Below are 14838 nucleotides of genomic sequence, written 5' to 3'. Positions count from 1 at the left end.
AAAAACTCTACAAAAATGCTGAACCGAAGCAGTCAGACTCACACTCAGGCCCTGCAGATTGCTTCCACAGGGGGACCAAATCTTGAAGGGGAGAAGTCCAGGAGCCCCCAAAAAGGGGACACCTCCGGGGAGGGTGATTTACTCCACAACCAAACATACCCTCCACCTGACCCAGGTAAACATAGCTACTACTGCAGTCAACTACTCAATCAAGAGACCACTATCACTACCCACGCAGCCAAGTAAATATAGAAGACCAACCTAAGAAAAGCTAGACGTCCAAGGATTAACCGACTTCGTTCAGGTGTGCACCAGTACATATTTCTTCCTACTCCAACTATACCAGATGCGAAAACTACAGACAAAAAAGGCACCCAATCTTCTCCAGGATAGAGGATCTGTCTGTATGTTCATAGGAGACGAGCAAGGATTCCATAATATCAAAAGTACAAAAGAAAGACATGACACTAATAATTCTAACGGGGGTGCTTCCTCATCCAAAGTGAGGTCTTACAAGACCATACCAACCACCTTCCTGCTGTGACGCTACTCACCTTGTCTACAAATAAAGTGAAGGGTACCTACAAAGTGTGCTCCCTCAGTGTAAAAGCAAGGATTATAGCACATTAAAAAAAACCCAACATAAATACTGCATAACCCTTCTGTCATACAACCAACTCCGCACGATTTTCACGATATTAAAGGATAACCGGCGACAAACACCCCTGTGCTCTGATATCATACACCCTTACCAGGATAAAAGGCAATAACCCAAAATCATATATATAATCACAAGGCATCAAAGTTCAGGATTAGTGATGAGCTGCAGGATAATAGTTTTTTAAATTTAGAGTACCCAATTCTGTTTTTCCAGTTAAGGGGCAATTTAGCATGGCCAATCCACCTACCCTGCACATCCTTTTGAGTTATAGGGGTGAGACCCAGGCAAACTCTGGGAGAATGTGCAAACACCACACGGACAGTGACCCGAGGCCGGGATCGAATGCGGGTCCTTAGTGCCGGGAGGCAGGAGTTCTAACCACTGTACCACCATGCTACCCTCCTGCAGGATAATATAACTATCCACAGAGCTTGTAACAGCCAAAACCACCATGACAGGATCATCGAACAAAATCTAGGCTTCATCCAGAGTTTCACCAAATACCCTGTACCTCCTCCATGTCATTGCCCGGAGCCCCTGTAATGAGGAACCTAGGCCCTGGCGGGTGTGAGGGCCTATCACGCTCGGCTGCCTCCAATGCTTCTCGATAAACATTGAAGACAAAGTGACATAAGACCAGTGGTTGGGATCCTCGACCGACCCCAGGCCTCGAAGACCGGATACAGTATACTCCATTGAATTAGAAATGCCCAACCTTCAAATTGAGATTGTGAAAGCATGGCAGCCAGTTCTCCGATTCGGCCGGGAGTTCATCCCAACTTCCCTTGGGAGGTCGGGTGCACGGAATTTCCTTCTCCCTTAATCAACCAGGAGGTTTGGCGTACCCTGCAGCAGGACTGTCAAGGACTGAAGGTGAGCACCTACCAAGGACATTGCCCTATGGACTGACAGGATGCTCTTCTCTGCTTCATACATTCTCTGTAGGATATCTTACAGTTCATCAATGTGAGCGAGCATCAATAACCTGTGTTAGGAAGCGGAGACTGTTGTCACAATTTCATTAAATGGCAGCCATTGACTCAACGCCAATGTCATCTCCGAAGTGTAGACCCGCACCCCAGCAAAACCGCCACTGAGCTTGGTCCCACACCTGCTGTCTCCGGCCCGCTCATTCAAACAAGGATTTTCTTGACTTGGTTCCCCATTACCGAAATTCAGCCAGGGTCTTCCAGGAATATAACAGACCATACATACAGGTTAAAATAATTATGGGTTGTACATCATTATTTAAAAAAAAAAGATTAAAGGATGAGTAGCGCCACAGCTCACGAAAGCTCAGCTGCTCCTGTGCTTAAATCACACGACCCCCACTTTTAAAAATCCCAGTTTGTTGTCTCAACACGGATTTTATTCAAAGGCCAGCTTTGTCTTTCAGTGGTACACATATTGTTACCAGAGTACCATTTGTACCGTACATTTTACCTGTAATGTTTATTTCTCAGGTGCAGCATATACTTGTCTCGAGGCTGCGACAGGAAGAGCCCTGCTTCGTCAACACATGGATAACACAGGGGAGGACCATCCACTCAACAAATTGAAGGTCAAAATTGAAGCAGGTGAGTGCTTGGACACAAGATCTGTACAACCTGATTTTAATTCACTTTGAATAAATCTTGACACCAGGTTAGTTTCAAGACTCTTAATTAGTAGAGTCTCATCTTGTATTTTTTTTTACCATTAGTAAGTACAACTCAATCCATTTAAATTAATATTTCTACTAAGTGAACAGAAATTAAGGATTGCAGACCCTTTGCTGTTTGTATTCCTATCTGACAAGTACTGTTTTGCCCAGAATTGTGTTTTATATGGTTGTTGCGCTGATTAGACCAGACTGGTTTATTTCTCGCTGTTTATAACCTATTTCCCTTAATTGTTTTTTAGTTTATTTCCGTTTCAATTTCAACTGCTTTATTAACTCCAGTTCCCTTCTCCCTCCCCACCCAAGTATATTAACATAACTCTTCTCTCCTGTTCTACTTACATCCTCCACGGAATGCGGATGTAATTTTGATTCAGGAAAAGGCGTCCCTTTCAGCTAGCGATCCCTTGATCTCGAACTTACTCCAATGCCCACCCTGCTAGTTGACTCACAATTTATTGTTCCTTGTGCCTGACCCACTTTGTGTGTCCTTAACCCTCGTACTAGGGAAACAGTATTTCATTCAGAGCTCCTAATATTGTATACAAGAAAGGCTGTCTGTATCCTTGATTATAGAATCTTGCACTATTATGTAATTTAGTTGCCTGGGGGCAGCATGGTGGCACAGGGGGTAGCACTACTGCCTCACGGCTCCGAGGTGCCATGTCCGCTCCTGGCTCTGGGTCACTGTCCGTGTGGAGTTTGCACATTCTCCCCATGTTTGCGTGAGTTTCGCCCCCGCAACCCAAAGATGGATTGGCCACGCTAAATTGCCCTTAATTGGAAAAAATGAATTGGGTACTCTAAATTTATATTTAAAAAACTGTAGTTGCCTGTCACGCTCCTGGCTAGTCCCTTGTTTTCTGGTGCCAGAATGTTCCTCAGAACCACCTACTTACCTCCCCGAGTCCATCAAATCTCTACAGTGCAGATGGAGGCAATTTGGCCCATCGAATCTGCACCGACCCTCTGAATGAGCACCCTACCTAGGCCCACTCCCCCGCCCTAACCCATGACCCCACGCATTATTCATGGCCAATCCCCCCAACCTGCACATCTTTGGATTGTGGGAGGAAACCGGAGCACCCGGAGGAAACCCACACAGACATGGGAAAACATGCAAACTCCACACACAGTCGCCCAGAATCGAATCTGGGTCTGGCGCTGTGAGGCAGCCACTAGCCATTGTGCCACATCGTTATCGCTGTTCACCTTGTAATTGATACATCGCGGAATTCTTTGGCTGTTTTTCTACAGAAGTATTCGTAAAATTGCTTTTAAATACTTAATGTGAAACGTAAATGTATATTCTCAAGTTTTGTTTTGATAAAGGCACCGAGATGAAAGATATTAAGATGATTAATGTCTTATATGGAAACTTTTTACAAATGCTAAACAATTAACCATTTGGTAACCTGTGTGGGTAATCTGAACGTACTTCGCATCCATTCTGTTGGAAAGGAGATATAAAATGGGGATTGGAAAGGGGTTGAGAGATGTTTTTGAAAATTGGAGAAGTGCTGGAGACTTTCAAGCAGCGAGGGGCTGCAAGAAGGATTGATGCATTGCAGAGAGAGAAGTTAGAACATTAAATGAAGCAAGAACACTCATTGAAATGAGGTAGCATAGCCTGTTCATTATTGTTAGATTATTTGTAAAATTTATTTTCCTTCAATTGGAATTTTTAAATATAGGTATTGATCCTGATGAGACGTATAATGAAACTCCCTATGAGAAGGGTTACTGCTTTGTGTCATATTTAGCTCACCTTGTGGGTGATCAGGAGAAATTTGATGCTTTCCTGCGGGTAAGAACCCTTTACTATCAGTAACGTGTTATTTTGCTTTCATGAACTGATTAATCACTTGCCTGGTCCATTTTAGGCAAATTTTAAGGGAAATGTTAAGGTAACATGAAGTTACAGCAATGCTCCAAAACACCATTGATTTTGTGATGCCCACTCTTTCTCGAGCTTAATTCAGTTTGCTTTTTTCCTTTTGAGTCCAGCTATGAAGTCTTAAAATCCTGGCTTGCTCTCAAATATTTTTGTCTACTTTCACTAAAAGAGGAAGCCTCCATCGACAAGTCCACATTTTCTGTTTTGTCTTTTGAGGCTTTCACCTAGATATTTGGCTTGTGCCCTGTGCTTAAAACCACTCCTATGCAAGCCCTATGCTTGCCACAAAGCAGAGTATGACTTTATACCTGCAATATCTGATAATACAGAAATTCCCAGCTAATGCAATGATAACTTGGTAAATTTGAGACCAACCCTTGAGCAATGCCCTCAAATGAGGAACAACAAATACTGCTTAGAATGCAATTTATGCTTTCACATATATAACTGGCTAGTTAAAACTGACCGATGTGCAGTAACAGCAGCTTACACAGTTCTAACTTCCACTCTCCCCTTCAATGCAAAAATAAGTTCCTGACGTTTTGTTAACTCAATTAATATTACTAAACCTGAGATGCAGGCTTTAATGTAATTTATACATGGCTATTTGTAATGGCCCATGGAGTTCCCTGAGGACATCTCCATCCGAGCTACAGTATTGGACCGGTTAACTGGGAGCATGCTGCTTGTCGTCACCTGATGTGCCCTTCCAAATTGATAACTGGAACAGAGGAGAATAAAAAGTTACTTCAATTGTTGAATGAAGTTTGTCAAATGAATGAATGTTCTGAACTCCACCAACGACTTACCTTAATTTGATTGATTTCAGGACAAAGCAAGCAATACTATGCTCCGTGATTTCCACCAACCTTTTAACAAATTTAGTTGAATAGCAATAATGCCTTTCAACTAATATTTTAAGTACCAGGCAATAATGCATACACAATCCATCTGGGGAGGGCAAGCTTGCTGTAACTAAATCTAGTTATCTGAAACGTAACCATGTGTTTTAGCATATGGAAAATATTGTGCTAGAGGAGAAACTATTCTCTCTCGTTGCAGATTTATCAGTTAATCTGTAGGATCCCACCGTATTTCACGGCACATGAAGGATGATATCAGACATGCCTGATAAAGGGCTTATCTAATTGTATGTATTCACATGTAGATTTATTTAGAGAAACAAATGGTTGAAGCATGATAATTGAACAGTTCAGTAGAGTAGTGGAAGTCTGGTGACCAAGCAAATATGCAGTCTTTACTTACCAATTGACCGTAAACTGTTAACATATAAATGTGCTTTCTTCATTATATGTTGTTCCTTTCACGAAAAGGCTTTGATTATTTGTCTGTCAGAATATGATGGTTAATTTAAACACCAATTATTTTGCAAAAATTAGCATGAAAATGACCACCAGTTTAGGAAATTTGATTTCATTTCAACCTACGTAAGAAATGTTGACATCCTATTTGAACCTGGTTCAAGCTGTGGAATGGGGTTGGGGAGGTAATTTTTGTTTTGAGGAGCCCAGTGGCTTGCCCATGATTTATAAAACACCTTTGAAATGATTAATTTTCTAACTAGAAGCAAGTACCTTCCTTTCCGCAACCCACCTGATGGACAAGATAAATGTTATTCATTAACAGATTTGCAATCGAAAAATTAGCAAGTCACAGGACCATTCAGGATGGGCAATAAATGCTGGCTTTGCCAGTGACTTTCGCAACCCAAGACCGAATTTAAAAAAAATAATACTTTTCTGCTCCTCATCGCTGAGTAAATAGGCTGATTTTAATTACGGTATTGAAAATCGACATTCAAAATTTAAATGTAAACCACTCCTCTTAAGGTTTGACTTTCTCCCTTGAATTTCTTCATTTAATTTCCTTCTGGCAATCCCCCTGCTCCTTGCTGGCCCTGCTACTTGCAAATTGAGCTTTGAGGTGTCCTTTTCTAGAGAAACATTGAAGTTGCAGCAAGTATTTCCCGAAGGATTTTCATTGGGTGCAAAACCTATTTGAAGGTCAGTTTTCTAGCTAATTGGAAGTTAGATTAAACTATCAGATTAACTCAGTTCTGATCTTTGAGTTAGAAGATTATGAATTGCAGTGGCAGTCCAGTAATTGAACACTTAATGAGGCAAAGTCCTAGAGAATGGTCGCGTTGTTACAGGTGCTGCCCCTTCAGTGAAATATTAAATCAAGTTTTCTGTCGAGTTTAGTGATTTAGGTGGGCATTAAAAATCATAAAGTACTATTCAAAGGAGAACACAGAATTTTCCCGGTGTTCTGACTGACATTTGTCCAAAACAGCACCACAAATTAGCTAGCCATTCACCTCAATACTGCTTGCAGAGCTTCTTGTTCCTATGATTAATGTGTAGAAACATATCCAAACCTGGAAGGACATTCATTGATGAGCATACGTGAGATGTTTCCCAAGCCAAATAGACCCTGACAAATAACTTGCCTGTGGTGACCAGAGTTAAGATCAGTGTAATGCGGATTAAATTCCCTGGCAAGTACGTTTCCAATGGACTAAGAAATATGCAAAAGATCCCAGAGGATGTACGTTCTGCCAGATGAGGGAAGCACATGGTGTAAACAATAACATGATCATAGATCATAGAATTTACAGTGAAGAAGGAGGCCATTTGGCCCATTGAATCTGCACCGGCCCTTGGAAAAAGCACCCCAATTAAGCCCCACATCTCCACCCTATCCCCTTTATCCCCGTAACCCAGTAACCCCACCTAACCTTTTTGAACACTTAAGGGCAATTTAGAATGGCCAATCCACCTAACCTGCACACCGTTGGACTGTGGGAAGAAACCGGAGCACCCTGAGGAATCCCATGCACACACGGGGAGAACGTGCTTACTCCTCACAGACAGTGACCCAAGCCGAGAATTGAAACTGGGACCCTGGAGCCGTGAAGCAACTGTGCTAACCACTGTGCTACCGTGCTGCCCTAACACTTACTTCACTGTGGAGTTTGCATATTTGTCCCATGTTTGAGTGCATTGCTACTTTCTCATTGAAAACAAGTCCTATTTCTTTCATGGGATATGTGCATCGCTAGCTAGGCAGACATTTATCGCCTAACCTCAGTGGCCCTTGAGAAGATACCAGTGAACAGCCATGAGCGAGTGTACATATGCCACCCGTAGTACTGATCGGGAGTTGCATGATTTTGGCCAGCAACAGTGAAGGAATAGCAATAATGTTCCAAAGTCAGAACGGTGTGTAGCTTGGAGGGCAACTTGTGGGGTGGTGGTGTCCCTACCTGCTCAGTATTCCCTTTTTGGCATTTATTTTCATTTGAACAAACTCTTGTAATCTTAATGCACTTTTGTTTGGATGCAGGCCTATGTGGAGAAATTCAAGTTTCAAAGTATTGTAGCAGAGGATACCTTGAATTTTTATTTAAATTATTTCCCAGAACTAAAGGAAAAGGATGTTGAAAAACGGCCAGGTAATGCAACATTTATTTAATGCATACTTATTTAGATTTAATCCTCCTGTTGTTACTAATAGGTCATTGACTTATGGTGGTTAGTTATGGTTTTCATAGATATTCTTGTATGGTCTTGTTAAATTTCAGAGACCAACCTGACCCTCATGGATTTACAAGCATGTAATGAATATGTTTATGGTGCATGTAAGGGATTCTGATAACGTCCAATCTGACATCGGTTAGTTACAAGCTCCACTTGACATCTTGTCATTTGAGAATTGATAACTCCTTAATACATTAATCATCTGATAATATGGAGGAAATTACTTAAAATATGTATTTGTTCTCCTTGCCTATTACAAATAAATAAATGACTCTCATTGCAATTACAATGCATTTTATCCATTTATGTGAAATTGAGTGGGTTCCAACATTCCATTTACATTTGCATTGAAGATTTGCATCAGACCCTGCAGCATTGAGCATTAAGATTAACCTGCAGAATACTTCCCCAGATGGCAGTGATCTGCATCAGTAACATGAAAACTGTGCTTCTCAAACGTTTTAATCCGCTGGACAATCAAATCTGCAGACCCCATCCACTTTAGCAAAAGAAAGTCATCACAATAAAATAGGAACTATAAATATTGCTGCCTTTTTTTGCTACTAACTGCAATTAACGTGTGTGAATTTTAAATTAAATATATATAGAAATGTTTAATTCATGCCAGAAACTAAAATTTAGACATTTTCATTAATAAAATAAGAGCACACATTAATTTAAAGTATTCTGATGTTGGAATATCTTTGCAATCTTTTTCAAAAAACTAATACTTCCTTTGCAATTACATCAATCCAACAATATAAATTAACATAAATTTTGCTTATAAAATAAACCGCATTGACGTCATACAAGTAAGTGGTGGAGATTAGGGTTCTGACTTGTTCTCTCATGTGGCCTTGGCCATGGCACTGCATGTCAGTGACTTGGATTTTGCACCAGCACAGGGACCACCTGGAAGACCCTTGCGAACTATGCTTTTGAGAATTATTGTGTTTTACAAAAAGAAAATCTGCCACGATAATGGCTCCAAATTCAGCTCTGAAGTTATATTTTTGCTCACGAAGTCCATATGCATTCAGCATTGTGCATAGAAATTATAAAATGGAAATAGGCTATTTCCGTTCCACAATGAACGGTTATTAAATACAGTTTGCTACTGTATCCTACTTCCTCATCCTATTCACCTTGGCCACAGAGGCAAAAAAATCTTTCACTTAACTCGCCACCCCCAAAGCTTAATGTAACACCAAAACACAGTTGAAGCAACTGTTTTCTACTTCTGTAAGTTAGCTCACAATTTTATACCAATCTGTCTGGTGACCACAGGAATTTGTTGTTGATGCAGATTTGCTCATGACAAAGTATTGACAGAGATTTATGTTTTTTTTTGTAAATATGGGGGGGGGGGGAAAGAAATCAGTCTCTTTAAAGCCCAGCCATCTGCACAGATGCCCAGGTGTTTTATTTCTGTGTAGATGTTAGTAACAGTATGATTAAGTGGCTTAATTTCTTTGTAATGTTGGACTGCTTTTGACTGCCTTGTGTAACATGATGAACGGTGCTGTGATCCAGGATTATTAGCGGCTCAAATTCATCCTCACTCATTGACCTTTCTACTTCCTGCTGGTTCCTTGCTTGCTTTGGAAAAAAAGGAGTGTCTCTGCAGGAGGAAGAGCAGGGAGGTGTAAAGTTGAAGAGTTTTACTGCAATCATTATTGGGTACATGTATTTCACAATTGTGAGTTTACATAAAGTTTCCATTATAAATATGAACACGGGAATTTATAAGAGGGCAAGTTAGCAAAAACATGAAAACAGGAAGTAAGATTTTGTAGAGGGGAATTAAACATGTTAACACTTTTTAAAGATAGGGGCAGTATGTTGATGCAGTGATGAGCACTGCTGTCACACGGCGCTGAGGATCCAGGTTCAATCCTGGCCCCGGATCACACTCCGTATGGAGTTTGCTCATTCTCCCCATGTCTGTATGGTTCTCGCCCCACAAGCCAAGAAATGTGGAGAGTAGGTGGATTAGTCATGATAAATTGCCACTTAATTGTGGAAAAAAAAATGGGTACTCGAAATTTTTATTTATTTAAAAAAAATAATTTTTAAAGATATTGGGGTAGAGTTGGACACAGTCCTCAATATTTGCATCTGCTTTGAAAATATTTTTTGCCAAGCATCTGCCCAAACACCACCAAACATGCATGCTGCCATGAGTCTGCATTATTGGGCAGTGCTTTAACATGTAACTTTAAAATAAGCTACAAAAAATTCCTTTATAGTTAAAACTTTGAATACAGCTGCGGGTGGCAGAGTGGTTAGCACTGCTGCCTCACAGTTCCAGGACCCGGGTTCAATTCCGGCCTTTGGTGACTGTGTGGAGTTTGCACTTCTCCCCTTGTCTGCGTGAGTTTCGTCCGGGTGCTCGGTTTTCCTCCACAATCCAAAGATATGCAGGTTAGGTGAAATGGCCATGCAATATTGTCCCTTAGTGTCCAAAAGGTTAGGTGGGGTTACGGGGATCAGGTGGATGTGTGGGTTTAAGTAGGGTGCTCTTTCCAAGGGCCAGTGCAGACTTAATGGGCCAAATGGCCTCCAGAACTGTAAATTCTATGAATATGAGTTTACCCCAAATAAATTTGAAGTAATCCAACAGTGTCAATCCAGCACCCAATTTTTAAATTGCTGAAAATTGCTCTTTAAGAAACATATCTTTTATTTTTAAATTAGATTGGGCTACTCTAGTCAGATCTTTAATATATTAAAAAGTAAAGTTAATTCAAAACCATTCAAAATAGTTGAACTATTCAGCTTAACTATTGGTTATACTAGGGGGTCGGTTAGCTCAGTTTGCTGGATGGCTGGTTCATGATGCGGAGTGACGCCAACAGTGTGGGTTCAATTTCCGTGCCAGCTGAGGTTATTCATGAAGGCCCCATCTTCTTAACCTTGCCCCTCACCTGAGGTGCAGTGACCCTCGGGTTAAATCATCACCTGTCAGCACTCAAAGGAGAGAACAGCCTTTGATCCTCTGGGCCAATTGGTGCGCAGAGTAGTTTATTGAGCTGCCACTTTATTTGGTGGCATTATTCCCACATTGATTGCACAGAGTCCGAACACTTCAAACAAATGTCTCTTAGAAAGTCTAGTCTTTATTAGCTGTGGTTTCATGTCGAAAAGACCAGTAGGAAATTGCATGGCTGACTGGAGTGTCAAGGTAAAACACTTGTTGCTGAGTATTAAACAAAAAATGGAGTTACTAATGCGTCTAGAGAAGGGCATCTCAGTGAAAAGATTGTGAAGAATGTGGTGTTGGTACATTGATATTTCTAATTTGAAGAGAAAGGTGAACTTACTTAAATTTTACGCTAACACTGATGTGCCCAGATTAATGAATAATAGAAAAATACTCCCATCAGTCGTAGATTGTCCATATAGACAAAGTAATCGAGAGTAGATCAGGCAGTTTGGAGCAAAGAAAATCCATTGTATCACTTCATTATCATGGCCCAAGCTAAAGTGTTCCATCAAGAGTACGGTCGAACAACCATGTGAATGCTCATCAGGATGGTATAATTGACAAATTTAAATAACATCAGGTTTAGGTCTGCTCAAAATATAGGGTGAAAAAGGTACAGCTGACCATGAAGTTGCAGAGGCATACTTGGATGAATTTCCATGATAATATTGGAAGAAGGTCGAACAGCAGAGCAAGTGTACAATGCTGATGAGACCTCATTATATTCAACCTCCGCATTATGTTGAAAAACCTATGTAACTGCGGATGAGACAGAGCCAATGGGATTCAAAGATTCTAAGGAATGGCTTGCTTACTGTACTCAGATGTTCAAATGAAGCAGGTATACAGGTGTAAATTACTTGTTCGTAAAAGTCAGAATCCTACGTCTTTCAAGGGGAACAGGCTTTCTCTTGCTGTTTATAAGGCCAATAATGGATAAATTTTCCTTGATTAGAACGAGAGCCATTTTGTGAGAGTCTTTGGAGGAGCTGCAAAATTATATTAGCTGCTTGAGAATTGTGCTACACAGCCCATTGCAGAACTGCACATCAGAGATAATGGGCACGATTCTCCGCACCCCACGCTGGGTGGGAGAATCGTGGGAGGGCTGGGCGAATCACGCAACGCCGCCCTGGCACCCCCCTGCGATTCTCTCACCCCCCCAGAAATGGCGTGTCGCGTTTTTCGACAGGCCGCTCGGAGAAACAGGCCGTTTCTCACGGCGATCGGTGATTCTCCGGCTCGGATGGGCCGGGCGGCCTGCCAAACCCGACCGGTTCACAGCGGCGCCAACCACACCTGGTCACTGCCGGCGCGAACAGCGCGCGACAGGTGAATGGGGGGCGGAGGGAGGATCGAGCACCACGGGCGTGCTCAGCAGATGTCTGGCCCGCGATCGGTGCCCACCGATAGTCGGGCCGGCGTCTGTAAATGACGCACTCTTTTCCCTCCGCCATTCCGCAAGATCAAGCCGCCATGTCTTGTGGGGCAGCGGAAGGGAAGGCGGCAACCGCGCATGTGTAGGTTCACTTCAGCTCCGCCGGCCGCGTCTTTCCCGGCGCGCCTCTTTGACGCAAGTGTCAAGTCCGGGCGCTCGGGCTGCATGCGCCGCCGCTCCTAGCCCCCCCCCCCCCCCCCCGGGGGGGATAGGGAGCGAGGAGCGGCTCCGACGCCGGAATGAAACACTCCGGGTTTCACTCCGGCGTCGGCACTCAGTCTCCCATTGGGAGAATCGGGCTTTTGGATGTTTTCGGAGTTTATTGGAGTTTAATCACTGACTTCCCTGATCCAGCCCAAGGATCAAGTCATTCAGCACTCCAAGCCAGATACAAGATTGGTTAAAGCACAAAATGCTCGCTCTATGCAAAAATAATTCAGTGTAAAAGTTGCACTCTGAAGTGTTGCAAAGACCTTGGCCAAAATACCCCAAGATATTTTGATAAATGGATGGCACATTTTTAAATTAGTTCACGGGATGTGGGCGCCACTGGCTAGGACAGTATTTATTGCCTATCCCTACTGCCCTTGAGGTGGTGAGCTGCCCTCTTGAATTGCTAAAGTCCCTGATGTGTAAATACCCAGAGTGCTGTGAGGGAGGGAGTTCAGGATTTTGACCCAGTGACTGAAGTACCAGCGATATAAGTCAGGATGCTGAGGCACTTGGAGGGGAACGTCTAGGTGATGGTGCTCCCAGCTATTTGCTGCTTTTGTCCTTCTAGATCGTAGTGGTTGTGGGCTAGGAAGGTGTCTTGTAGATGGTACACACAGCTACCACTGTTCATCTATGGTGGAGTGATTGAATGTGGAAGGGGGAGCAATCAAGTGAGCTGCTTTGTCCTGGATGGTGTTGAGTTTCTTGTGTTGTTGGAGCTGCACTCATCCAGGCCAGTGCAGAGTATGAAATTGAACGATGAGATGAAACTGATTTTAGTGGTTGTGGGTCAAGGAGCAAAATGTTGGAAGACTTATTAGCATATGCTAAAGGTTTTAAAAAAAAATTTAGAATACCTTATTTTCTTTTGTCCAATTAAGGGGCAATTTAGCATGGGCAATTTAGCATGGCCAATCCTAGCCTCCACATCTTTGGGTGGGGTGGTGAGACCCATGCAGACACCGGAGAATGTGCAAATTCCACATGGACAGTGACCCGGGGCTGGGATCAAACCCGGGTCCTCAGTGCCGTAAGGCAGCAGTGCTAACCACCGCCACCGTGCTGCCTATGCTAAAGGTTTATCATGTGCTGGAACCATGTGGTTGGATGAAGAAGCTGTTGGGGATTATCTGAATATTGATATTCTGGTTCACTTCCACCTCTGATCGTGAAATATATGACAGGCCATGAATGAGAATGAAAAGAATGAGTGATAATGATGAAGGAAATGAGCAGTGGATGAAAAGGAAAAAGTGTTTTATTGACAGTTGCATAAGCAACACAGTTGATGCGGGGCAAGAAGCAGAAGAGAGCAGCATATTACATGGGTCAACAAAATACGAGGGGTGTTCTTGAAAGAAGGGTCAACATGTTTGAACTAACTTAAGCTGCAGGACATGTTTAGAAGAACTGCAACGGAGCCTAATCCTTAACCTTCTGCAGCCTGTCTCTTCAGCAGCTACCACCCATGCATTCCTCCTGGTGATGACTCTTCCTCAGTCAAGATGTAATTTAAGAAAATGAAAAAGTAAAATAATACAAAAGTACATAACCCTTTTATTATTTGCCATACTTTATTTCAAGTATTAAAATTGCACAAGTCTGATCGCAAGGTTCTTGGATAAGGGGACTAGTACCTGTATTGTAATAAACTGTGAAAGTCAAAAACCGTGTTAGTGATACTGAATGCAGCAGAGTCAAACAAGTCAAGGTTGAGACAAAGACCAGGACTATTTCATATGAGTTAAACATTCTAGTACACTAGCTGCTGAATCATCTCATTTTCCTCTTGTTAAGGGTTTGAATTTGATGGTTGGTTGAACACACCTGGATGGCCACCTTACCTACCAGACCTAACATCTGGTGATACTCTCATGAAACCTGCAGAAAACTTGGCAGCTCTGTGGCTAGCTGCAGATCTGAGCATGGATGCTATCAAAGCCATCGATGTGTCCTCATGGAGAACCTATCAGATTGTGTATTTCCTTGATAAACTCCTGGAAAAATCACCTTTGCCTCCAGGTAACAACTCATAATTATATCCATCATGTAATAAAGTTTAATATTTCTTCGTTACTCAGAGCAACACATGAAACACTTGGACAACATTTAGACCGGTATCCTTTATCATTAAAAAATTTCCTTTCAGGAAATTAATCTTTTAAAATTGTGTACTCCTAGGTTTGTTTCAGTAAGTCTAAATTCTATGCACCTAAAGTGAATGTTATTTAAATAAACTTGTGGCCCTGAGTTCAAAATGACTCAAGCTCCTGGGAACACAAGTAGCCTCTTCTGCTCAAGCCTGTTTTTCCATTCAACGCAATCATGGCCAATCTGTATCCTAACTCCATCCACCCAATCTTGGCCCCACATCCCAGCAAAAATCTATCAATCACAGATTGCAAATTATTGAATTAGAATTT

General features: G+C 42.1%; 1 protein-coding gene across 2 annotated transcripts in view; it reads left to right on the top strand.

The window, feature by feature from the left end:
* Positions 1 to 14838, top strand: part of LOC119978767 (arginyl aminopeptidase (aminopeptidase B)) — a 47223-nt gene that overhangs the window by 29238 nt on the left and 3147 nt on the right. For both annotated transcript variants that reach the window (XM_038820624.1, XM_038820625.1), the window contains exons 6-9: positions 2125 to 2238; positions 4016 to 4128; positions 7585 to 7693; positions 14213 to 14437. In XM_038820624.1, coding sequence (XP_038676552.1) covers positions 2125 to 2238; positions 4016 to 4128; positions 7585 to 7693; positions 14213 to 14437 — 561 coding nt within the window. The remainder of the gene's footprint in view (positions 1 to 2124; positions 2239 to 4015; positions 4129 to 7584; positions 7694 to 14212; positions 14438 to 14838) is intronic.

This window comes from Scyliorhinus canicula, chromosome 15, assembly GCF_902713615.1.
Source record: "Scyliorhinus canicula chromosome 15, sScyCan1.1, whole genome shotgun sequence".
Classification (NCBI taxonomy): domain Eukaryota; kingdom Metazoa; phylum Chordata; class Chondrichthyes; order Carcharhiniformes; family Scyliorhinidae; genus Scyliorhinus; species Scyliorhinus canicula.
This window is presented reverse-complemented; position numbering and strand designations above follow the sequence as displayed.